Source organism: Acartia tonsa, chromosome 6, assembly GCF_053477335.1.
Source record: "Acartia tonsa isolate MP-2025a chromosome 6, ASM5347733v1, whole genome shotgun sequence".
In the NCBI taxonomy this organism is placed as follows: domain Eukaryota; kingdom Metazoa; phylum Arthropoda; class Copepoda; order Calanoida; family Acartiidae; genus Acartia; species Acartia tonsa.
This window is the reverse complement of record NC_137265.1, coordinates 1,684,691-1,711,662: the sequence shown is the minus strand read 5'-3', so window position 1 is coordinate 1,711,662 and position 26,972 is coordinate 1,684,691. Positions and strand designations below refer to the sequence as shown.

The 26,972-nt window shown below is 32.3% G+C and overlaps 1 protein-coding gene and 1 long non-coding RNA gene across 2 annotated transcripts in view; both read left to right on the top strand.

The window, feature by feature from the left end:
- LOC145321464 (cohesin subunit SA-1-like) overlaps positions 1–20,120 on the top strand; it is a 30,729-nt gene extending 10,609 nt beyond the window's left edge. Inside the window, exons 2-6 of the mRNA XM_080162885.1 lie at positions 17,382–17,604; positions 18,241–18,326; positions 18,809–18,957; positions 19,516–19,676; positions 20,038–20,120. Of these exons, the coding sequence (XP_080019011.1) occupies positions 17,382–17,604; positions 18,241–18,326; positions 18,809–18,893 (394 nt within the window). The 3' untranslated portion in view covers positions 18,894–18,957; positions 19,516–19,676; positions 20,038–20,120. The remainder of the gene's footprint in view (positions 1–17,381; positions 17,605–18,240; positions 18,327–18,808; positions 18,958–19,515; positions 19,677–20,037) is intronic.
- A 613-nt stretch (positions 20,121–20,733) lies between these two features.
- On the top strand, positions 20,734–21,683 carry LOC145321558 (uncharacterized). Its single transcript, XR_013880315.1, has 2 exons — positions 20,734–20,891; positions 21,473–21,683. It is a non-coding gene; the product is annotated as an uncharacterized LOC145321558 (long non-coding RNA).
- Positions 21,684–26,972: the final 5,289 nt, after the last annotated feature.

Sequence of the window (26,972 nt, the reverse complement as noted above, 5' to 3'; positions counted from 1 at the left end):
TTTACAAAATATGAATAATAATATATCAGTTTTGACAAATTTATAAGTAAATTTGTTGCAAAACTTCTTAAATACAGAATTATGTTAAGGACTAACATTTTTATTACTTGATTATAGGGATGCTTTACTTCTAATATTATTGATAAAAAAGTTTAAAAAACAACATGTTTAAAATGGACGTACGGACATTCTCGTAACGATTATAGAGTTGCTACGCTTTCTAAGTCGTACATGCCTAAATTAACGAAAAAAGCTATCCGTTACGGAAGGACGTACGGACCAACCCTAATTATAGGACTACTTTGTTATTAAAAACCAAGATATAATTGTAAAGAAGAAACGTGCATGCATTAATTGTTCACAATGAGTTTCAAAAAATTGTTGGGATTTTGCTCTTTAAAAGTTTCTCTTTAATAAAAGACTCTTTCATTACTATGGGCAGGAACGGTCATATTGATAATTAAAGTAAGTGGATGTTTTTCTGTTGTATAAAGTATTGTGTTTTATGTTTTTTGTCTGTTAATATGAAAACAGGACCTAATAATTACAGCTTTTTAAGAAAGCTTCCTTTAGGTCACGCATGGTTTTATGTTATCATTTTTTTAAATTAGACTCTTTGGATGGTTTTAGGCTATTTACTGAACTTCTTACCCTAGAATCTAGAGCGCATCCCCTACACTACGCCCTTGGCCATTAGAGTACTATGAAGAAGTTCATTGAAATAGACTAAAACCATTCAAAGATATATAAAAAAGCTTCCCTGCTATGCTTACTTCTTAACATTATAGGACTAGCGGCTACTCCCAACGAAGCCTCTAGTGGCACTTTAAATGTTTTTTTTTTAAATATTACCTAATCAAGTCTTTATGTAAAAAAATAATTTAGATTTTTTGTGATTTATCTTGGGAGGGTGGTGGTAACCTCCCCCAAAATAGTTATAAACCTTCCCGGGACCTATGAGAAGTTACCTTGTTATGGAGAACCCGATAGGTTCAGCGGTTAGCGAGATCCTTTACACATCCTATTACTTTATTATAAGGATAAACCAAAAAATCACAAATTTGGAAACATTTTGGTCAAGGGGACATTTTTTGGACATAATTGTTCTTGTTTCAATAATACTTATCTCTTTCTAAGGAAAAGAAAAACAATGTTTGTTTGTGCACAAAAATATTATTTGCTAAAATCTTTAGGGACAGACAGACAAACAGATAATAGATAGAGAAACAGACAGACAAACAGATAATAGATAGAAAAACAGACAGACAAAGACATCTTACTACTTATGAAATTGAAATTATCAAGTACGAAACCATTCATTGTAACAACGATTATGTAATAATTTTTTTTCATGGTAATTCTATTATCTACTTCTCTATTTAAGTATTAGAGTCTTTCATTAAACGACCTTTTCCTAAAAGATCTAACAGAACATTGTAATGAGTTTTTTTCTGGTTTTGAAAGGTTTTTGTAATCACCTTACCCACAGACGTTATAACGTTAATATGCAGCGTGCTTTCTCAGATAGAGAGAGGGAACAATTGGCTGTTTAACTCACTAGTCCCCAAAGTTCTATAATCACGATTTCTTATTCATTAGCTTAACAACTTTATGGACCTTAGTAAATTTTTGAGTGTTTAAACGTTTTAACTACAAAAAAAACAATCTACAAAAGAAGGGGTAAAATGTGTCTCATCATTGGGGATATACATCAATTTATTGGCAATTGTCTTATCCCTTTAGATCCCTGGTGTTTTCTAACAAACATACCTATAAACCTAATTATATGAAAGCTTTGAATATTAAAAGAATGCTTGACTGTCTACACAAATATTATTTGCTCACTTTATATCAATGTTCATAAACATAGAATAATTTATAGATGAAGTTTTGATTAAAAATTAATGCTGAAATGTCTGTTCATTAAGTCAAATTTAAAAGATAAAACTGTAAAAAAAATCCACACAATTGCCTCAAAGCCCCCCATCAACCTTAAGTTATAATAAATTTAAAATAAGAATGAGTTAGTTTTTCATTTTTTTATTACTTAAGGTCAGGTAAGGTTAGGTTGTGTACTAGTTTGGGCAACGCAGTGGGGAGTGGGTGTCAATGCCCAGACGAACTTTGAGGGAAAGCACTAGTATGACAGCCCCACATGTCTCCCGCATTTCAATCTATAAATATTCATATTTTCAATGAAAGAAATGATCGGTTTCCATATATATTTCTTAGTTTTGATGATTGACAAGTTTTCTCTATTTCTTTTCTATGTTCAAAATGATGAGCTTAGATGTCCAATCACATCCGCAGAAAAGTCATATACATATGAAAAATTAGGTATTTCGTAAAATACTTTTACATTATAATTGTGATTGACCAATGGTAAAATATATACTGGCCTCTCATTGGTTATTTTATCGTATGACGTCATTTTTTTGGCGCCATTTTGCGCTGTCTCAAAAGTCTTTTTGCATTACGATTAAACACTGTCAAAGTTATTTAAAATGATGATGAGTTATATTTACTCAACACGAAAAGTTTTGAAAATCGAATCAAGGATTCATGTTGTATTAATTTCATAGTTAAAACAATAAAAGCAATGTCATATATTTTTTACTTTAATAAAGCCAATAGAATTCTCAAGAATATCAAAATACTCTATACTATTTAGTACAAAATAGACCAATTCTAAAGGGTGTGCAAAAAAATGCGGACATTTTTAAAATTTAGATTGCGCGGCTTGTGTTAATAGTAGAAAAACATTATGCATACCACTAGAACCGCTATGAAGTTTATTTTTAGGAAATATAAAAACGATTCCTGTGCTATGTATAGTTTAGAAGCTATGTGTTAAAATGTCCCAACTGGCTTAAAACTTGACTTGCGAGTAAATCATTAAAGATGAAATTAAAGGGTATGCATATAAAAATACATACATTTTCAAAATTCTAATTGCTCAGCTTGTGTTAATAGTAGAAAGACGTTATGTATACCATTAGAACCGCTATGAAGTCTATTTTTGGAAATATAAAAACGATTCCTGTGCTATGTATAATTTATGAGCTATGTGGTAGAATGTCCCAACTGACTTAAAACTTGACTTGCGAGTAAATCATAAGAGATTAAATTTTTCCACTTTTCTCATATTTATCAATACAGCTTCTAAACTAAAAATAGCACAAAAATCGTACTTATATTTCCAAAAAATAGAGCTAATGACGGTTCTAACGATATACATAGCATTTTTCTACTATTCACACAAGCCGAGCAGTTTGAATTTTAAAAATGTCCACATTTTTGCACACACTTTTTTTTAAGTCAAGTTTTAAGTCAGTTGGGACATTTTACTACGTAGCTCCTAAACTATAATTAGAACAGTAATTGTTCTTATATTTCCATAAAATAGACTTCATAGCGGTTCTAATGGTATGCATAACGTTGTTCTACTATTACCACAAGCCGCGCAATTTAAATTTTAAAAAGGTACATATTTTTTTATATACTTTAATCTTTAATGATTTACTCGCAAGTCAAGTTTTAAGGCAGTTGTGACATTTTACAAGATCGCTCCTAAACTATACATAGCACAGGAATCGTTTTTATATTTCCAAAAAATAGACTTTATAGCGGTTCTAATGGTATGCACAACGTTTTTCTACTATTAACACAAGTTGCACAATCTAAATTTTAAAAATGTCTGCATTTTTTTTGCACACCCTTTAGCTTCCATTAATGATTCTGCAGGTCCGGATACTCCAGGTCTCCAGCAAACCTCAAAGTCTTACAATGTCTATATAGCATATTACATTGAGACATACTACTGAAAAGCTAGTTCTTCTATTTAATAATGTCAAATTTTAAAATAAAATAAAATTTTAAAAATATAAGATTGTAAAAATCAAAAAGTCTCACATTTAGAGAAAATCTACTGTACTTTTATTAGACTGCAAAAATTTCCCACTTATCAAGTTATTATACAGTGTGTTTTTAGAGTTAAAAGTATTGTTTTAACCCATTTACCCTTTACAGAAATTGAGGATTGCGATAAAGTTTGTCTCAGCTACATAACCATGATTGTCTTTGACTGAAAGAAAAGTTAAAGGTATTAGCGAATCAACTCTGTAAGTAATGTCTGTCTGTCTATCCATCCTTCTATCTTTATGTAACACAACTCTATTCTCATATATCTTTCCCGTGCAAATCATAGATCTATCAGGGATCTAAAGGGATAAGACAATTGCCGATAAATTTATGTACATCCCCAATTATGATGATTACCCCTTTTGTAAATTACAATTAGTGGTTAAAAAGTTTGGACACTCACCTCAATGAACCAACCAATCAAAATTCAATAAGAGTCCATAAGGTTGTTCAGCCAACAAATAAGAAAACGTTATTATACGACTTTGGGGACTAGTGTAATAAACAGCCCTGGCAAATTATACTAGTCCCCAACATTTTTTAAATACAAACTACATTCGTCAGCCTAAAAGCCTTGGGGACTTTTTCTTTTTGATTTGCGTAAAATTGCGTAAGGGAAAAGTGATTAATTCCACATGTTAAATTCTCTCGTTGAGAAATGCAATTGTCATCTTTGGGGGAAAAACAAAATATACTAATATGGATACATTATTTGGATCCTACACCTGATTTTCATGTTCTCCAAAAGAGAAACTTGAAGCGGTCTAAAATACTGATACCCCCCATCCACTCCTATTACCCATTACTGTTTTTTTTCCCCTTGTCATAATATCCACGTATATTCTACATCCATTAATATACCAAGACATTTGTACGGAACTGATATCCAGTAGTCTGAGAATGAACACAAGTTGGCAACGCCTCTTAAGGAGCGTTTTGTCGTATTTTCACAGTAGTTTTTTATAGGTCATTTTAGGTTAGTTTATGTTAAGTGAGGTTAGGTGATTGTCCCGCAGAGTTAAAGCCCCCCCCCCCGCAGTAGCTAGAAATAGGAGAAAAGCTACTGTAAAAATACGACGAAACGCCCATTAAGATGCGTTGCCACGAAAGGGACTATACAAAATAAACCCTTTAAAAATATTTTTTTTATGTTGTTATTTTATCAACTTAAGACTGTAGCCATAATATCATCAGAATGTTTTATACAATGATTTCTGTAAGGTAAAGACACTGGAAGATAAATTGATGTACATCCCCAATGATGATAAACAAAATTACACCTTCCTGTAGTTTAAAATTAATGGTAGTAAGTTTGAACCAAATTTAAGTACCCAAAGTTTTTAAGCAAACGAAATTTAAGTACCAGTTAAATTTAAAGTGTAATCACAAACACATTTTTAGACAAAGACCAAATTGTGTCAAAAATGATCCATGTAACGTCATAAAATGAGGGAGATGAAAAAGAGATGGATAATCCCTCATTTATATGATGTCACATGGATAATTTTGACACAATTTGGTCTTTGTAGATTTTTACGGAATATACTATCATCGCTTTTGTTGATGTTGTCATCCTTGTTTAAAAGAGATCAAAAAAAGAAAGTTAATAATAGATGTACTGACATTTTTTACAAATAGCAATCTAATGGCAAATGGGCTGGAATAGTTATTTATCGCATTTCGTTTACAAACAGCTTTCCGAGGATAATAAAATATTAAATTTAACGATTGATTCCAATTTCGTTTGCCCCGATATTCGGCTTACCAAATTTACCTTAATTTTGATCAGTTGGTTCAATAAGTTAGGCGTCTGAACGTTTCAACCACTAATCGTATTCTACATAAGGGGTTATTTTGTGTATCCCATTGGGGATATACTTCAATTTATCGGCCATAGTCTTATCCCTTTAGATGCCTTTACTACTATCATCATTTTTATTTTATTATTCGTAGAAAATTGTCTATAATACGATGCAAAAATATATATCCCTTCCAAGATAAATCGCCCAAATGCACCCCCTTCCCCTAGAAAACATTTGGGGATGTAGCCCAGGGAGCTAAAGGGATAAGACAATGGCCGATAAATTAATGAACAATACATACCCAATTTTGATACACAAAAATGTTCCCTCTGTTGATGATAGTTAGTGGTTGAAACGTCTGAAGTTTTGGACACTCATTTAAAATTCAATAAAAGTCCCCAAAGTTGGTAAGCCAACGAATAAGAAAACGTTATTAGATAACTTTGGGGACTAATGTAATAAACAGCTCATTGTCATTTCTGTCTCTGAAGAAAACGTAATGACTTTAAGAATAACTTTAATCCCCGTGGCATAATCTCTGTTGACAAATTTTACTTATTTCAAGGAAAGGGACAATTTAAACAAAAAATAATATTAGACAACTATTTGCTTAGAGATCTAAGGAATAAGGGATAAGACAATGGCCGGTAAATTGATGTACATCTCCAATTATGATTCACAAAATAAGCCCTTTTATAGATTAAAATTAGTGGTTGAAACGTTTGAACACTCAACTTAATGAATTCAGCAATCAAAATTCACTAAGGTCCCCAAAGTTGTTAAGCCAACGAATACGAACACTAGTGTAATAAACAAGTCCATGTCCCATCTCTCTTTCTGCAAATATTTACTGCAAGCAGCCGTTTTGGTCTAATCACAAATCATTATTTTTTTTTTATTAATACATACATTAGATATCCTTTAAAATTTCTATATTTAACAATTTACTTTTTAAAATAACCTAGGAATATCGTTATTTTATTTGCTGTGCATCTCATGATTATATTTTTACTTGTTTATTTTAGTTCTGACTTTTTAAAATTTTATGATTCTGCTATTTTTGTGTACTAGAGACTACGCCCCCCCCCCCCAAAGAGGCCTCTAGTAGCATTTATAGGGGGTAAGAGCGATCACCCCCATTTTAAATTTTAATTTTTAAATGTAAAATGTAAATTGGGGGGGGGGGGTGATTGTTTTCTAGGGGCAATTTCTTTTAAGAAAGGGGTGGTGGTACCCACCCTCAAAATAGTTGTAAACTTTCCTAGGACCAATGAGATGCTACCCTGTAAAGGAGAATCATATCGGTTAATTGATTAACGAGATCCTTCGGTACAATCAGACAGACAAACATCCTGTTACTTTATTATAAGGATTGACCCACCCTGTTAGTGGCAAGCAACTCTCTCTCAAAAATTAAGTTTTTGTTGATTTAAATCTGACTTAAAATCCTCTTTTCTACACTTTTTACTCTATCACGGCAACAAAAGAACTGAGATCATGATTTTTTTAGTTCTTAGCATCTTACAAAATTTGCTAGATTATTAGAAAATATGTTTATTAGATCCAACTTAAACATAAACACAGAGGTGTCCTTAATAAGTTTTCAAATGAAGCTTACCTAAAACTATCCAGCTGTTTTCATAGCCTCACTGGACTTACATTTAAACATTCTATGCAATAGCCTATAATTAGATGTACCTCTTAACTTGCAACGCATTCTGCCAATAGTTGATTAAATTGCATGGGGGAAAGGTTGGATCAGGAATAGATTGAACAAAGTAACATTTATAATTAGGGGAGTAATATTTTTTTTTTTTTTGGGGGGGGGACCAAAATAAATAAATCACCGCGGGGAAGTTATTTATTTCTCATTATTCTATCTCTGGTGTTACTTAATACAAATATATTTCAAATTTTCCTATATTTTGGGGGACAAAAGATACTTCTCAGTGAATTTGATGATTAAATGTTGACAATAAATAAAGGGTTGTAGAAAAAGAAAGTTAAATCTCTTTAAAAAATCAGGGAGGGAGGGGACACTGGGCTTTAAATTAGACTGGGGCCCAAAGTTTGATAACAACATTATTTATCCATTGCCTCAAAAACTTTTATTGGACTATGATTGGTTGGTTACAAAGTAATAGTGTCCAAACATTTCAAACACTAAATTTCCATCTTTTACAATTTTGTTTCTCATCACTGAAGATGTGTTAAAATTTATTGTTATAGTCTTATCCTTTAAGATCCCTGTTTTAAAATGATCTCTCTCTCTCTCTCTCTCTTCTGTATTTTTCCTTATAATCTCTAATACCTGTTTACCTTTTCTGCTGTTATTATATCGTCATAAGGCACAAAGTTACAATTAAAGAGCTTGATTTACAGGGATGGGGCGGACACTGGTCCCCAAAGTTTTATAATGACGTTTTCTTATTCGTTGGCTTAACAACTTTGTTATTTCTATTTAATTTTGATTGGTTGGTGCATTAAGATGGGTGTCCAAAAGTTTCCACCAATAATTGTAATCTAAAGAGGGAGTAAATTTGTGTATCATCATTGGTAATGTACATCAATTTATCGGCCACTTTTTTACCCCTTATGATCCCTGGTTGATTTAAGTTAATATTGTCGATAAAAATCATAGAAGTTAAGTGTCAACAAAATGCATCCAGTTTTAGTAGAGTTAAATTCTAATATGAACCAAAAAAGCGAATGTGACTATTTAAAATGAAGTGACTGGAATAAGACGGTGCTACAAAAAAAGCTAAAAATGAAAATTCCCAAAAAATTTAATGCTTAGATATATTACTAATGTATAATTTTCCATTTATTTAACAAATTTTATCATATATTTGAGATCTAAATGCAATTGCACTACAGTTGTAAATTGCTTCAAATATTATATCAAAAAGTTCTATATTAATCCGATGATTCTCTCAAGCTTAAAAACCCAAAAGGCCTTTACTATAAATATTGACTGTAATAGAAAATCAATTTTAGAGCTGTTTTTCCTCTTTATTTTTTGTATTGGTGTATCAACCCCTTCTATATTTGAGCTCCAAGTTCCAAGGAGTATTTTCTGTAAAGACTTTAAAAAATTTAAAAAGAGTTTCAACGTGTGCAGGGATCTAAAGAGATAAGATAATGGCTGGTAAATTGATGTACATCCCCAATGATGATACACAAACCTACCTAAATTAATTAACCACACAAAATTCAATAAAAGTTGTTAGGCAAACGAACAAGAAAACGTTATCATAATACTTTGGGGACTGTGTAATAAACAGACCAATGTCCCCACCCTCCTGGTGGTTTCCTTTGCCCGAAGTTTTTTTTCGGGGGAGACCCCCCCCCCCCCTATGCTGTAAATTTAATGCTAGGCGCGTACATAGGATTTTAGCATATCCCTGAAATGAAAGATCTAAACGGTTATATCTATGAACGATCAATTGAAGTAGACTCTCAATGATAATAAACAAAATAACCCCTTACTTATATTAAAATCATTGGTTGTACAGCCTAATCAAGATTTAAAGAAAGCCCTTAAAGTTTTTAATTGAACGAATAAGAAAACATGTTTATAAAAGCATAAGAGACAAGTAAACTTTACTAGGGAGTGGGTAGACGTTGGACATTTTATTACACTAATCCCAAAAGTCATGTAATTTTATTAGTTGGCTCTAACAATTTTGAAGACATTGAATTTTGGTTGGTTGGTTCATTGAGTTGATTGTTCAAACGTTTCAACCACACTGATTGCAATTTACAAAAGGGGTAATTTTGTGTATCATCATTGGGGATGTGCATTAATTTATCAGCCATTGTCTTGTCCCTTACATCCTTGAAAATGTCCCCTCTACTCCCCTCCCCTTCCCCTTTGAAGTTACTAACACTAACTAGTCTTTAAGGTTTTTTTAATAACTTTCCTAACTTTCAGAACAAACTCCCTGTCTAGCTTTCAGAGATTATTTGCAAATTTTATAACAAGTCATTTTAACTTTCAGAAGCAAACATCTCTGTTAATCTTTGGTGTTGGTATTATATCAACTTCAACATGCAGTCATAAGGTCACTTTTGGAATATTGGTTTATCTTGTCTTGTTGTTATATAAAGTGGTAAGGTTTCTTTTGCCTGAAGCTTAAGATTTCATTTACCTGAAATGATTGAGTTCACTATTTTTGGAAGCTTGATTTAGTTTCTGGGATGGTTTTAAGCTATATTTTTTTAATTTAAACTTTGATTGGTTTTATGCTATTTTTCTGCTTTCCCTATCCATTCAAATAAAATGCCACTGGATGCTTGGCGCGAATCCTCTAGTTTTTTATAAAAGGGTATCATTAAATGTTGGACAAAATACTTCGGTGGATATCAGGCAAATGCCTTTACAATTTATCTCGTGTCAAACACAATTTAATATATAAATAAGGTAGGGATATCTCATTGTTAAATAATTTTGCCTCCTTTTTAAAAGCGAAGCTTTTCTATAATTAGGGTCGGTCCGTCCGTACGTCCGTCCGTCCGTCCGTCAGTAACGGATAGCTTTTTTCATTAATTTAGGCATGTTATAATTGTCCTATCGATTTCAAATTTTGCATGGTGATTCCTTTAGTAGTTTGGTACGATTTAGAAAGCGTAGCAACTCTATAATCATTACCAAAATGTCCGTACGTCCATTTTAAACATGTTGATTTTTTTACTTTTTTAACAACAAATTTTTATGTGAACTAATCACCTGATTGATCTGATTTTTGGTATATTGATTCCTGGGACAACAAAGTATAATGTAATAAGCGAAGCAACTCTACAATTAAGTCCTAAAAATGTAAGCATGTCCATAAACATTATCCTGAATCAAGCTGTTTTTTAACAAATTTACTCACAATTTTGCTTTGACCCTTATGAATTTATATTATGATTATTCAGTTCTGACACTATTCAAGTGTTAATGCCCGTTTGTTCTACCGTTTCAGTGCTTCGCTTTTATGGATGTTGTCATCCTTGTTATTACCAAGAAACACACAAAATAGCTTTAATCCTGCACATTTAAGGAAATTTTGATACGATGTTGTTTTATTTCTCGTTAATGTCAATCAAAATCTTTATACATAGATACAAAATAATTTAGTTTTTAGCTAAATATCTTAATAGGCTAAGGTATTCTAGTTATGACAATGTCAATATGTCGTTCCTTTCTTCTTTTGTAATGCTGCTTTCGATTCAGTCCCATTCTATCTTAGTCTCTCTCTTTTTCTCTCTCTCTTTCTATCTCTCTTTCTCTTTCTTTCTATTTATATCCATTTTCTTTTTCATCTATTTTTTCCGTCTCAGTCTCTCTTTCTTTTTTTTTGGAATCTTACAATACTCTATCTTTCTCTCAAACTCTCAATGTATACCTTTCTTAAATGTAAATTTTATAATTTGTTTTTCGGTACTAAAGTTAGAAAAGGGTTACTATCTAAAAAAAATTATTCTAAATAAAAAGTTTCTACAAATATATTCAAATAATAAATTATAATTAAACAAGCATAATAACATCCATAAGTAGCGAAGCTAAACAATTATGAATGAATATCGGCAATAAATTTACTATAGAACAGTATCATCCAAAATATTTGATTAAATAGGGAAATGACGAAAACTTCAAAATCACGCAACCTTTAAATCACGAAAAATTAAAAATCTAGGAATCGATCTAGCACCACTATTAATGGACAAATCTTAATGAAATTTGATGGAAATATGTAGAATATGAGCATATTCAATCCTTGATGATTTCAGTCGTCAATCCTGAATAGGAATCGAGAAAAATCACGAAAATCTAAAAATCTAGGAATCGATCTAACACCCGCATTTATAGACAAATCTTAATAAAACTTAATGAAAATATGTTGCATAAATTGATTAATCCCTGAAAATTTCAGCCCTCTATCTTGAAAAGGAATTAAGAAAATCACTAAAACTTGAAAATCTAGGAATCGATCTAGCACCCCAAACAACAGACAGTTGGACAAAACAATGCATAGATTAGATGGGCATATGTCACAGGAATCTTCACTAAAAATGTCAGCCTTCTATCTTGAAAAGGAGCCGAGAAAATCACGTTTCCCCCAAAGTGCCCCTTACGGACAGACAGACGGACATTTCAAATTATAGAGAAGCTTCGCTACTAAAAAGGGGTATCTAGAAAAATTATCCAAATGGGAAATTGAGATAGAAAAGAGGTATCTACAGAAGTATGCAAATGGGAAATTGACTTTCTATAATTTTGTGTCACGAAGTGTAAGAAGAGTTTAAAGGTTGTTTCTATTTAAATTGTGCGCGGATTCGTCTCTAGCTTTAAGGGGCATAGTCAGAATTAAACTTTTTTTTCATAATGTATCTAAAAGGTATTTCTTCATAAATAGCGTAGTGAAGTCCATATTCAGTAAATGTAATAATCAAACTACAATTGATCAAACAATGATTTAATAATGAACTGAAGTGAATTAAAGTAAATTCTAATAGTCAAATTTACACCTTCTGTAAATCAAAGTTATCGATGGAAGAGTTTAAACAAAGAATGTTTGTATTACCCAATGTACAATAAAACGACAAGAAATCGAACGATAAATTGAAGTACATTCTGAATTATAATAGACAAAGTTACTCCTTTTCTAAATCAAAATTATTGATGAAAAAATTTAACGGTGTTTTTAAGCCAAACAATTAGAGATTTGCTCATAAAACTTTGGGTCCAGCATAATTTACAGTCTAATGCAATTGTAAAGGATCTTGGACAAAGTAGCCTCCGGACAAAGTAGCCTCTCGGACAAAGTAGCCTCAGGACATTTACTTAAGAATACTAGCCTCCTAATGAAAGTGTTAATAAAGGTCATGGTTGCAGCGCTCGGCTCCCTGGCCTGCCTAGCTGCGGGCGCTCGGCCCACTAGCCTATAACCTAACCAAACCTAAACATTGTAAAAAATATCAAAAATTGTAAAAACAATATTTAGAATTGTAAAAACAGTATTAAAAATTGAAAAAATCTACGAACCAATTTTTTAAAAATTCACGAAATTCTAAACCAATTTATATATATTCCTTAGGAGGCTACTTTTCTTAAGTAAATGTCTGGAGGCTACTTTGTACGGAGGCTACTTTGTCCGATGCTACTTTGTCTGAGGCTACTTTGTCCGAGGCTACTTTGTCTGAGGCTACTTTGTCCGAGGCTACTTTGTCCAAGTTCCATTGGAAAAGAAGTTTTGAATACTTCAGAAGATATACAAAGAAAAGAGACAACACCTTAACAAGGATGACAACATATTATAAAAGCGAAGCTCTGAAATGGAAGGACAAACGAATATTAACACTTGTATATTGTCAGAACAGAATTAGCAGAATATTAATGCATCAGTACAAACAATATTGTAAGTATATTTGTTGCAAAACTGCATAAATAAATGATACTGTTTAAGGACATACTTACATTTTTGGGACTTGATTATAGAGATGTTCGCTTATAACATTGCTTCCTAAATCGTACCTAACTACTACAGGAATCACCATGCAAATTTTGAAATCGATAGGTCAATTCTAACTTGCCTAAATTAACGAAAAAAGCTATCCGTTCCGGACGTACGGACGGACTGACCCTAATTATAGAAAAGCTTCGCTTTCAAATATTATAATTATTTCTGTGGGAAAAAAATTGAGAAATGTTTACTCTCATCTTATTTGTTTAGTTTATCCATCTTCTATTATATTCAGATTATATTAAGTCATTCTTTAAACTTTTGCAATATCAAATACTCTATATGTTGGTCGTATGAACTAAAGTAGTTGGATGTATGGCTTCATGATTTTTAGTCTTGGTTGGTTTGGTGGTATATTAGATAAGTCATTATAAATGTTCACAGAGCAATACTAGGTATGTTTTTAATGTCTTGAGTATGACAAGGGGAAGGATAAGTGTTAAATCTCCATTCATACCATAGAATAATAAGATAATTTCTTATATCAAAGTTCCGATTTTATTATAGGCTAGCCAGGCCAAATCTTTTTCCTTGATTCAATTCTATTCTTCTTTGATTTATACTCATGCCTTTTAATTTATTACTTCACAGTCAATGATTTTTTTATACTTGTTTTATTATTTTCTTCTTTAGGCTTATGTCATTGATATACTGTAGAATATTTACCCGGTTGCTAACATTTATTCCAATTCGAAGCCGATTAATATCCCCTGGATTAGAACTGGATCTCAAAAATACTAAAAAATCATGTGTATCATTGTATTACAGACAATTCTCCACGAATATTAAAATAAAAATCATAAGATTAATACCAGTTTTCTAAAAATAATGTAAAATATTTGTCAGCATATTGAAATTACTTTTTTAAATGTTATATTAATGAAAAAACTCAACATTACTCTTCAGATCAACATTGTTATACAGTTTCTAAGCAGTTTATCTTATTCTGTGTGGAGTACAAAGTTTCTAAGCAGTCTATCTTATTCTGTGTGGAGTACAAAGTTTCTAAGCAGTCTATCTTATTCTGTGTGGAGTACAAAGTTTCTAAGTAGTCTATCTTATTCTGTGTGGAGTACAAAGTTTCTAAGCAGTTTATCTTATTCTGTGTGGAGTACAAAGTTTCTAAGCAGTTTATCTTATTCTGTGTGGAGTACAAAGTTTCTAAGCAGTCTATCTTATTCTGTGTGGAGTACAAAGTTTCTAAGTAGTCTATCTTATTCTGTGTGGAGTACAAAGTTTCTAAGCAGTCTATCTTATTCTGTGTGGAGTACAAAGTTTCTAAGCAGTTTATCTTATTCTGTGTGGAGTACAAAGTTTCTAAGCAGTCTATCTTATTCTGTGTGGAGTACAAAGTTTCTAAGTAGTCTATCTTATTCTGTGTGGAGTACAAAGTTTCTAAGCAGTTTATCTTATTCAGTGTGGAGTACAAAGTTTCTGAGCAGTCTATCGTATTCTGTGTGGAGTACAAAGTTTCTAAGCAGTCTATCTTATTCTGTGTGGAGTACAAAGTTTCTAAGCAGTCTATCTTATTCTGTGTGGAGTACAAAGTTTCTAAGCAGTCTATCTTATTCTGTGTGGAGTACAAAGTTTCTAAGCAGTTTATCTTATTCAGTGTGGAGTACAAAGTTTCTGAGCAGTCTATCTTATTCTGTGTGGAGTACAAAGTTTCTAAGCAGTCTATCTTATTCTGTGTGGAGTACAAGTTTCTAAGCAGTCTATCTTATTCTGTGTTGAGTACAAAGTTTCTAAGCAGTCTATCTCCCAGGTTCTACGAAATACCACAAAATTTCACCCTTTTTACCGGAAAAGTGGTAAAGCTGGTCAAGCTGGTAAAATTTACCAGTTTCGTGGTAAATTTTACCAGCAAAAATTTTAGCCAAAAAATTAGTAAAATTTTACCATTTTTTTTGTAAAATTTGACGAAACAAAAAACCCCGTTTTTTGTGTTTTAAATTAAAAACAGCTCTTCATAATCAGTTGTAGTACTTTAAAATAATGACTTCTATACAATGAAGCCTAAATTTAAAATTTTTTTTTTTTTTTAAATTTTACCACATTTGGAAGTTTTACCAAAAATGTGGTCAATTTTACAACTCTATTTTTCAGGTTAAGTCCGAATTTTCGGACTTAGACAAAAAAACGCAATTTGGTCAATTTTTACCAAAAAGTTGGTAAAATTTGACAAGGTATTTTTTTAGGCTAAGTCCAGATTTTTGGACTTTGACAAAAAAAAACACTTGGTAAAATTTGACCAACTTTTTGGTAAAAATTTTTACTTTTTATTGAATTTTTTCGCATAAAAGAAGCTAACTTTTTTTAAAACCTTGAAAATTATTTCATCATTTCTTTTAAAACATCCTCCCGCATCGTCAAAAATATATCAAATTTAATATTTACTTATTAGAGCTAGCTTCATACGAATTAAAATAAAAAGAAAAAAATCCAGGTGTGTGTGTTTACGCAGATGTGCCGTGTGCATTTGAATTTATCGATTTTTCATCTTTAATATAAATATAAGCTTTTGTATATTCCCCTGAATGTTTCTAAAAGAAAGACAGAGATTTCGAATTATAGAGTAATTTCGCTACAAAACTTATATTTTTAAGTTTTGAAATTTATGGCACCTCTGTGCGCGCATGCGCACTATTGATAAGCTTATGATTATTTGAATATAGAGTGCCAAAAATAATTATTAGTTTTGATTCAATTTAATCAAATATTTTGAATCAAGAAGTAAATTACTACTCAATTTTCTCTAAATATTTAAATTTGTAGAATTTACAATTTGTTTGGAAGATTTTTTTTAAGCAAGATGTTTAAAAATGTGGCAAAATTGTGGAACAACAATGTTTCATGATTTCTATATTTATGTTGTCTTTGCCAACCGGAAATACCACCGAGATGGGTTTTTAAAAGATGAATGCCACATTTTTTCGGCGTTTTTTAGACATTGATTGATTGAACGTTGACGATAGAATTTCAAACAGAGTATATAACATAAAAATACTGAATTTTAAATTATTTTTTTAGCAATTTTTCTAATGTCTAACACAGCTCTAAAAAGATGCATTAATTAATATGCAGCAAAAATGGATTGAAGATAATCTTTTTTTTTCTATGAAGGCCGTACCATCAAAAGCGAAATAATTAAATAAATCATTGTATACTCTTTTAGATTTCGCGAATGTCGCGCTTGTTATTCATAGCGTAAAAAATGTCGAAAAAACGCGGCATTATCTTTTAAGAACCCGGCCGGAAATAGATTCATATATGGTTAACAACTATATATATTTAAATATTTTTTTTAATATTGAATGCACTATATTTTTTTATATTCTATCGAATATATTTTATATGTCATTACAAAACTATATTACATTCAATATTAACATTAAAAAAAAATAACATCAATTTAAACTTTTGTAACCCTGTAATTGGTTATTGGCTTCAGAAGTCCAGTTCTACATAAACCACGGTCCACGCTTGAGCTAGCATCACCAGCATGGCTCTGCCTAGGCTTATAATTAGAAAGGCCAGGGTATTATTATTGGTTGAAAAGTTTGTACATTATTATTACAGGTATTGTGTCTTTAAAGGGACTGTGAACGTAAATTTTTCTCATCTTAATATCAAATCTTAACATTATCTCATTCATAATATCTCACAGATAGAGCAAAACGCGCTTTTGTTTGCTTAAAAAACGGCTTTTTCCGACGATTTTTATAAGGTACAGGGAAAGGAAGAAATTTTCCGTATTATATAAAATGTCCATTAAATTGATTTTTTGGTATTATCCTCTTAGAAATTTTTTTTTCAATATTGAAAATTTGAGTACCCCACCCCCCCCCCCCCCCCCCCCGACAGCGAACTATGAACTCTGGCCGCAGCGCTCGGCTCCCTAGCCTGCCTAGCCGCAGCGCTCGGCCCCCTTGCCTGCCTAGCCGCAGCGCTCGGCCCACTTGCCTGCCTAGCTGCAGCGCTCGGCTCCCTAGCCTAAAACCTAACCTAACCTAAAATAGTTGTTCGTCGGTAGTCGGGGGGGGGGAGACTAAAATTTTTAAAATTGAAGAAAGAGGAGAATGCCAAAAATACTTGTTATGTATTTATTTTGTAAATAATTTAACTGAATTGGAAATGAGAATAATTTTAGTTGTTTCATAAATATTACTTATTGGGAACTCGCCAAGAGATTTGCGCTGTCATTTGGCCTGGACGCTGTCAAGAATCGCGAGGCTGTGACCAAGCTGCACCGTCTGGGCATCATCTACGCTGTTGAAGAGGATGACCAGGACCCCTCTGCCCCTCCTCCCAGGCTTCCCTTCCTAGAGCTTGTTACAGAGTTCACCAATAAGCTACTCAAACAAGATAAGAAGGTAATAGTTTTCTTAAATCAAGAGTAAATATTTTAAGTAAACAAAGACAAAAATTTTAATAGAAAATTAAAGTGATGTGCTGTAAAGAAAATGAGAAAAAATTACTACATTGAAATATTATCATTAATACGTAAGTAAGTAAGGGGTGGGGGGGGGGGGGGGTAATAAAACCATCTCGTAATCAATGCGCAAATGGCACTTATAATCCGAATTTCAGGATGAAATATAGAAGGAGTAATCCTTGGTGGATCTAATTTCCCTAAATCGAATAAAAAGTTGAAAAAGTAACGGCTGACGGCTCAGCCGTTAAACCGGTTTTTGGCTATTTTCAGGGCAAATGCATCATTAATTACGTAGGAATCAACCTTTTGAATGATATTTGTGCATTATTTGGTATTAAAATGATACTTTTGGCATTTTACAGCTTCTACCAGCCGTTTTTAGTCGTTTTTAGCTATTAAGCAGCCAGTACTAGAAAGTTTTAAAGAGTTGATTGGCATTATTATCGATAATTTAACCCTAAAAAAATTGCGCAGCGATTACGAGGTGTTTGCATTAAAAAAAACCTTTGTATGCATTGGCGGATATAGGGATAAAATATTCTTATTGAGTTGAAAGACTAACTATTGTACTCAGGTATTGCTGGATTATCTGGACAGACGGGTGACTGGAGGTATTCCCAGCAGCAGGTCTGAAGCTTGGACTCCACTTCACATGTACAGGTAAGTCAAAGAGGGCGGGGACAATGGAGTTTAAATAAAGCCTCCCTCTAAACTTAACAAATTCGTTCTTCTTAAAAAACAAGCTTAAAATCATAGCGTTTGATTTCAAGAGATCAATTTAAAGCCTTTTGAACTATTCCAATGAATAGCTTGGAGAGGAGGTACTTTGAAACCATTAAAAGCTCAAGCCAAAAGTTAGTATTCAATAACTATTGGTTCCTAGGCAACCACCCCCCACCCCCTTCATCTTGATTTCATAACTATGTAAGCTCAGCATTGTTAATTTTTAAAACATGCATTTTTAAACTCTCTTTACAAACTAGAATGGAAGAAAATAAAACCAAACAAATCAAATACATATAAGACCGATCTTTATTTATCCATCTTTCTTTATTACTTTAAATATATAATATTTATTTCCATATTTTTATTCTGTTCTTTACTTAGGAATGATAACTTTTTAACCTAACCAAAATATTCAGGGTCTGCTGTATTCCGGGCTGTTCCTGTACCACCTGGCGTCGTATGAGAGCGGCGGCGAGGCGCTGGTGTCCTGCGGCATGTTAGAGTCACTCCTTAAGGTCATACAGTTGGCCAGCAGTGAATTGGAACACATTACTTTTGTTACTAGGTATGTTTTTCATGGTTTGATATACAAGTATTACACTGAAAGCTAGGTAAAAAAAACAAGGTTGACATCATCCATAATGTATATCATAGAAATAAAGAAAAATACGCACAATTTATAAAAATAAGTTTCTTTGTCTTTTAAAGCATGACCGACGGACGTAGTAAATTATATACTGGTTTCTCGCCGTCTGTCTTGAAAAGGATCGCATGTTAAAGATTGCATCACAGACGTATAAAGCGGACAAACAAAGCGTATTATAATAAAGTAGATTCTTTATAATAAGAAATATATTCAAAAGTTTAGAAAAATTTGTTTTTCATTCTTTTTCCAGCGTGGCTTCGAAACAAATTAAAATCGATTAGAAACGGTTCTCAGCCATAATGATAAAACATGTATACTGACCATTTTCCAAATAAAAATCATAATACAAGTACCAGTTTTGGTAGCCTAAGCCTTAAGCCTCTCAGGGCTAACAAAACTGGCTTTAATTATATGATTTTTATTTGAATATCCACAGAAAGCTATCTATAATACGATGGAATAAAAAATATTATTTAGGGCTGTAAGAGTGATAGATCAGAAACTATTCATATGACGTAGCGGCCATAGCCGCTCAGGAGGAGCTGGCGGCGGCTCAGGATGCGGATGCTGTTGATCCCATTGGTGGTCCTAGTGGCTCAGGTTCTAGCTCTAGGCTAGCTTCTCATCTTATTCAACAGGTATGCATTGTTTATTTATACAGGGATCTTAAGGGATAAGACAATGGACGATAAGTTTTTTAAGTTGCAAGCCAACGAATGAGAGATGTGTTGATTAAACCTTCAAGACCAGTAAAACTTACAGTCCAGTGTAACTTCCTTTCCTGGCATTTATAGTAGTTGAATAAGAAATGATAAAATATGATATGCGAAAATGTAAAAAAGAGATAGGATATATGAAGAAATATTGATTTTAATCTTATATTGTATAACACAAACTTTGCTTAAATAAAAATAAAATCCTATAACGTAGCCCTATACTATTGAAAATAGTTAAATATAACAAAACATATTATTAATATCAATCTATCTGATTATTTAGGACGTACCCAAGCCTGGTTTGACCTGCCTACCCACGCGGGCTGCCTTGCTAAAATCTTCTAACAACCTATCTCTATTTAGGATGTACCCAAGCCTGGTTTGACATGCCTACTAAAATCTATGCTCAACTTCTTAAAGAAGGCTATTCAGGAATGGGTTATTAAATGATTTAAGACGAAGTAAAATATTGTTTAAGTTTAAAAAAAGATTGTACTAAAATAATTTACGTTTCTGTAGACACAACGGGAAACATGGTTCTTATGGGATAGGACAAAAGACGAAGTATTGAAATTAAATCAAGATTTACCTAATAAAAATTAGGTACTCAAAGTTTTTGAGTTGACGAATAAGTAAACTTGTTTCTGAAACTTTGGATACCATTATGATATTTACACCATATTTTACCCTCCCTGCCTGGGGTTTAGGTCTAAATTTATCTAATATTAGTACTTGTTTGGGACAGGGATCTAAAGGGACAAGACAATGGCGGATAAATTGATGTACATCAGCAATGATGATACACAAAATTACCCCTTCTGTGGAGTATAATTAGTTGTTGAAAGCTTTAGACACTTAACTTGATTAATCAACCATTCAAAATTCAATAAAAGTCCCTAGAGTTGTTAAAGCAACGAAGAAGAAAATAAAGCTTTGGGGACTAGTGTAATAAACAGTCCACTTCCTTCCTTCATTTAATCCTCCATAACTTAGGACCCCGCGTTCAGCGACTGCATACGCCACGTGTTGGAGGGAAGTTTGCCCAACAGTTTGAAGCATATATTCAGTAAAGCCGAGTACTATGGCCCCAGCCTGTTCTTGTTAGCCACGGATGTTGTTACTGCTTATGTTTTCCAGGTAAGCTTTCCCTTTATTTTTTATCGTTCTGCGTTTTCAAAGATGTTTAGTTAGATAAGTTTGCTGATTTTTTTGCCACGTGTCAAGATGCCTGTAGGAAATGAATGAGGGGGGAGAGGGGGAGTCGAACCTACACACTTTTATTTTTGCTTTCAAAAGAAAATTTTAGGTGTGAGAGTAAGGGGGGGGGGGGGAAGTTCTGACACATTTGCGTAAACAGCGAGTATAGGCTTTATCTTTGGGACGGACGGACAGACAGACAGACATCGTTCTACTTTGTATTATAGATTAGATATTTAGTAGGGAGGGATGGGACATTGGGCTGTAAATTACACTAGCCCCCAAAGTTTTAAAATAACATTTTCTTATTCTTTGGCCTAACAACCTTGGGTACTTTTATTGATTTTTTATTGGTTGGTTCATTAAGTTGAGTGTCCTAACATTTCAATCACTTATTGTAATCTACAGAATGGGTAACGATGTGTATCATCATTAGAGATGAACATCAATTTATCAGCCATTGTCTTATCCCTTTATATCCCTGTAATTATCTAATTAACTAATGAGCAATTTTATTCCAGGTTGAATATCATGGTTATACGAGGGAATGGGGCCGGTGCCCAGCAATTCCAGGAGGTTGCGCAACAGTTTTCGGCCAGAGCAGTAGAATCAAGAACACTTGTGTGTTTGGCGGCGCACCCAAGGGTCCTCAGCTGCGCGACATTGAGAACAGCTGCTGATTTATTAGAATTATTATTTTATGTTCAAGTTAAATAAATATAAAAATACAACAAAAAATTTTATAATTTTTTCTATTTTTAAAAACGAAGCTTCTCTATAATTAGGGTCAGTCGTTTTTTACTACTTTCTCACGATTTTTACCACCCGATTTTACCACAATTTTTGGTCAATTTTTACCAATTTGATTTGATTTCCGGTAAAATTTTACCAATTTAGGACAAAAATATTACCAGGTGTTGAACAGTTTTACCACTTTTTCGGTAAAATCTTACAGAAATTTGCGGTAAGATTTTACCAAAAAAGTGGTAAAAATTGGTCAAAATCTGGTATAAATTTGCGTCCTAAAATGGTAATATTTTACCGGAAATCTGGTAAAATTTTACCGATAATTGTGGTAAAAATCGCTGGTAAAAAGCGTGAGAAAATACCACAAAAAGTGTTTTTACCACGGTTACGGTAAAATTTTACCACCTTTTAAATCGTATAGGCTGGTAAAATTTTACCATAAAAGTGGTAAAAACTAGGTTTTTTTATGGTATTAATTCTGTCCTGGGCTTATTCTGTGTTGAGTACAAAGTTTCTAAGCAGTCTATCTTATTCTGTGTGGAGTACAAAGTTTCTAAGCAGTCTATCTTATTCTGTGTGGAGTACAAAAGTTTCTAAGCAGTCTATCTTATTCTTTGTTGAGTACAAAGTTTCTAAATTGAATAAGCAATGATAACATTAAAAAATTAAAAGGATGAAACGCAAATACTGTCTTAAGTACTTACGGCTTCATTCCTAGTTTCTAGGGAAAAAACAATATTTTAAAACAAATTATAATATTGTCAATAGGGCTTTTCACTCCCTACTAACAACTGTACCGATAGAGTTATTTTAAGGGAGCTAAATTTAGATCCTGTAGTGGTGTTAGGCTACTTTATAAAATTCATACTTAATACTTAATAAATTTTGACTATAAGAACCTAGTAATAGTGCCTAACTTTTTATCTTTGTGACGTAACAAAAATCGAAGGATGAGAGGGAAGGTGGGAAAGGAAACCCCTAAAAAAGAGATGGCTTTTTGTTACGTCACAAAGATAAAAAGTTAGACACTATTACTAGGTTCGAAAATAAAATAAAAAGTTTTTACTTTTTTTAGATTATCTAGAGCTTGATAACTCCCTTACAAATATAGGAATAACCTCTATTGAACAAAACCATAAAAGCTTAAAGTTTCAGATATCTCAAGTAACAGACAAACAAATCAACTTGTTTTGAAGATAATATTACTTCAGCCAGGGAAAATCTTTGCATGATTATTACAACATTCAAATCAACAAGGCTTAAAAAACAAGTCACTAGAAAAAGCAAAAATGGAACGTGAAAAAAATTGATTTTCATTTCAAGAGTTGTAACATTTTGGGTTCATTACAAAAGCAACAATTAATAACATTTAACTTAATTTATAATAAACAACAAAGCTAATCCTAAGCAACTTATGAACATTTTTTTGGAGGTAACAAAAACAGTATTTTGTCAAAGTCTGTTTTGTGACTCTAAATCCCTAGCTGAACTAAGAAAAATAAATTGTACCAATTAATTTAGACTAATATTAGTCACGGAGCAAGTAAAAAGTAAATAAGTTGATGAGGACAATTTTTTATGGCACCTAAATGTTTGAAGAAATATAAGCTATCCACGGGCTGTTGTTAATATTATGATTATGCATTTTTATGTTTGTAGAAAACTGGATATAATACGTTACGATATATTATTTTTCAGTATTGCTTCGAACTGGTTCTAATCCAGCGGATATTAATCGGTTTCGGAGCCATACTGGAAAATTTAATTTGCCTTTTTTTACTAATAGATTATATATGATAAATTGTTTATTCCCTAAAATCTTGATATTTTGTCTTTATTATTGCTGAAAGGAGTAAAAGCAGAATATTTTTAAAAATAAATACAATTTTTCAATAATAAACTTTGTGTTTTTATTGTGGCTTAAAATTTTAATCAAAAATGTCTACCGCCTTTTTGAATTTTTGAACTAAAAATGTCTCTGCAGATCTTTAGAAGATATTTTGGATTTTAAAATATAATTTTAAACATATTTTTTATCATTGGCTAATTCCCATACCACTGATATTAAATTCAGGGAGGGAGGGGATATTGGACTGTTAATTACACTAGTTCCAAAAAGACTGTTTTCTTATTCGTTGACTAAACAATTTCGGGGACTTTTATTAAATTTTTATTGGTTGGTTCATTAAGTTAAGTGTCCAAACATTTCAACCACTAATTGTAATCTACAAAAGGGGTAATTTAGTGTATCATCATTGGGGATGTATGTACATAATTTATTGGCCATTGTCTTATTCCTTTAGATTCCTGATATTAAATTACCTTTAAATCAATTACTTTTAAAGATGAGACACATTTATTTTCTATCATAAATTTTCAACTGGTTTGAATAGGAGCGTGCTCAGAGATTTGAGGGCGATTTTTATAATCAAGAAGTTTTGTAATGGTCCTTGCATGTTCTAAGCTATTTTGCCACTGCAAAAAAACTAAATAAAAATCCCTCAAAAATTCAATAAAAATATCTTGTTAGCATTCTAAATAAATTTATCAACTCTTATTTGTCAGGGATCTAAAGGGATAAGACAATGGCCGCTAAATTTAATTACCCCCTTTTGTAGATTACAATTAGTTAAAAACGTTAGGACATTCAACTTATTGAACCAACCAATAAAAAATCAATTAAAGTCTCCAAAGTTGTTAAGGCAACGAATAAGAATAGTTATTTCTCGCATCGTATTATAAACGGCTTTCCGTGGATATAGAATGTACAATTATGAGATTAAAACTAGTTTTTTTAGCCCCGAGGTGCCGAAGGCACCGGCTAAAAAAACTGGTTTTAATCTTATGATTGTACATTTTTATATTCGTAGAAAGCTGGATATAATACGATGATAAACATAGTTTTTTCGTATGGATGAGAACCGGTTCCTTTCCACCGGATTTGAATGAATACGAGAAAACATTATTGCAAAACTTTTGGGACTAGTGTAATAAACAGCCCAATATCACTCCCCGCATTTATCACCATTATTTGTATCTTATCTTATTGTGTGGGTTAGCACAATAAAATAATTTTCTATTGAGAAAACAAACATTTATTATAAATAGCAGCGCAGCTTCTCCATAGCTTCAATGTATAAGTATTTTGCACAGGTTTTTTTAAGGAGAGTAGTGCAAAGTATAATAAAAAGATTTTGAAATCCTCTTGAAATCAAAATTAATAGAAAATTAAATAAAAAATAAATAATTTTCCTTGTATTAAGTGTAAAAGAAAAATTAATGATAGATTATAATTCTCCAAAGTTCAATATTATGAAATTTTGTCTTTGGTAACATAGTCCACTCCTATTGTATTTAATCCAACATTAAAGATACTTCGCTACTTTTGCATCTAAATTGTCCTTGTTTCAATTGAGCTCAAATCAGAAACAGAAATATAGGGATAGCTTTAAAAACTTTAAAGAAAAATATTTTGAAAGAAAAAAAACAACATTCTTGGAAGCGCGGCCACTCTATTACTAGATTATGGACGTATGTCGTCCGTCTTTATCATAAAGTAAAGTTAGAAAAATCTTAACATTAAATAAACTCTCCATTAAAAAAATTGGATTCTGTGGTTTATAGACAATACCTGCTGAAAACAAAAAATCCCTTAATATCTTGTAATATAGCTTTTATTTTTTGTGTAAATTGATTTATGTTCAGCTGACCTATCCCTGTATCTCTGAAAGAAAACAACCAATTATTTTTTTCAATTGAGTCTAACTAGACCAGTTTAACAAAAGACCATCTAAAAGTATTCAGAAAAATAATAAAACAAAGGTTGCTTTATAATAAAATGGGTTCTGGTTGGCCAACCCTATTGACTAAAAGTTAATTTTGCTCGGGACAGGGGCGTTCACAGCATTTTTCCTGGGGATTTATTACTTGGTGAGGGGAAAAAAATGGGATAGTGTTACTAATGTTGATTTTTTAAGGGAGTTGTTGACGACCCCCACAGCCTTATGCTCGAAGGTTTTGAAAAATAAGATAAAGGACGATAATTGATGTACATTTACAACCCCAATTATGATAAACAATATAACACCTTACTAGATTGATTACCAACAGTTTTTCAGTCAACCAAATGTGATCATTTGTTTATATAACTTTGGGTACCAGTATTTTTTACAGTCCAGTGTAATAATAACTTTAAATGACCATTTAATCAATAAGGTGAGATTTCATTTTATTTTCTCCACTATTGAACATTTTTAGCCTTGTTTGAAACAGTTTCTATAACCAAAAGTTAAAAAGTTCAAGGCAATGTAATGACATAACAAGGTTTATTAATCAAGGCTTTTTATAAGGTAGCCAAAATAGTCATTTGCACTGAGTAAATTCTAAAAACTAGCCGCTGATCCCGTAGCATATAGATACTCCATATTTAGATGGAGGAAAAGAACATAAAAATAACCTAAAACCATCGAAAGACTATAATGAAAACGTATTGAATGAAGCCATCGCAGGACCTAATTAATTTATTAACTAATTATTTTTAAAAATTAAAAGGGAGCGGAAGGAACTAGACCCTACATGCTATTTTGCAAGAATCACAATTCACTTGTCTCGTTCAGGGAGTAAGGGAGGGGACAATGGATCGAATATTCAATTTTTAGGAGTCTCAGACTTTGGGGACTGGCTTAAAGGGAATGTGCAAGAATTTAGCAGTTTCTGACTGAGTTTGGGGACTTGCGCATAGAATGCCGCTACTCGTTATGTATGTTTTGAATATTGCAGACGGGGAGACGGGATAAGGGAAGTGGGGGGAAGGGAAATAAACACTCGTTGTGTTAGTTTGGAATGTAGAAGACGGGGAGAAGGGAGAAGGGAGGTGGGGGAAAGGGGCAAGGGGCAAGGGAAATAAACAGAATAAAAAGGGGCAGTCATATTCTTGCTAGGAGCTGGCCGGGTCCAATAATCTTTTAATATAAAAATCACACCAAAAAACCTCAATATATTTCATCAAAAACAAGTTGTGATTTCACTTTACATGACGCTATGGAAATCTATTATTCAATTAACAATCCCTTTATAATTTCCTACAAATTTATTGGATTAAACTGGATTTCATGCCCTTTCTTTGATAACTCTTACATTGAATTAATTGCCCATTGTCCCCTCCCTTACTCCCTGTGTCTCGTTTCCTTAAAAACTGTAAAGGGTTATATTAAATCATGAATTGATTGTAAAAATAAAATTTACTTAAGTGGTAATTTCATGTACATTTTTCCC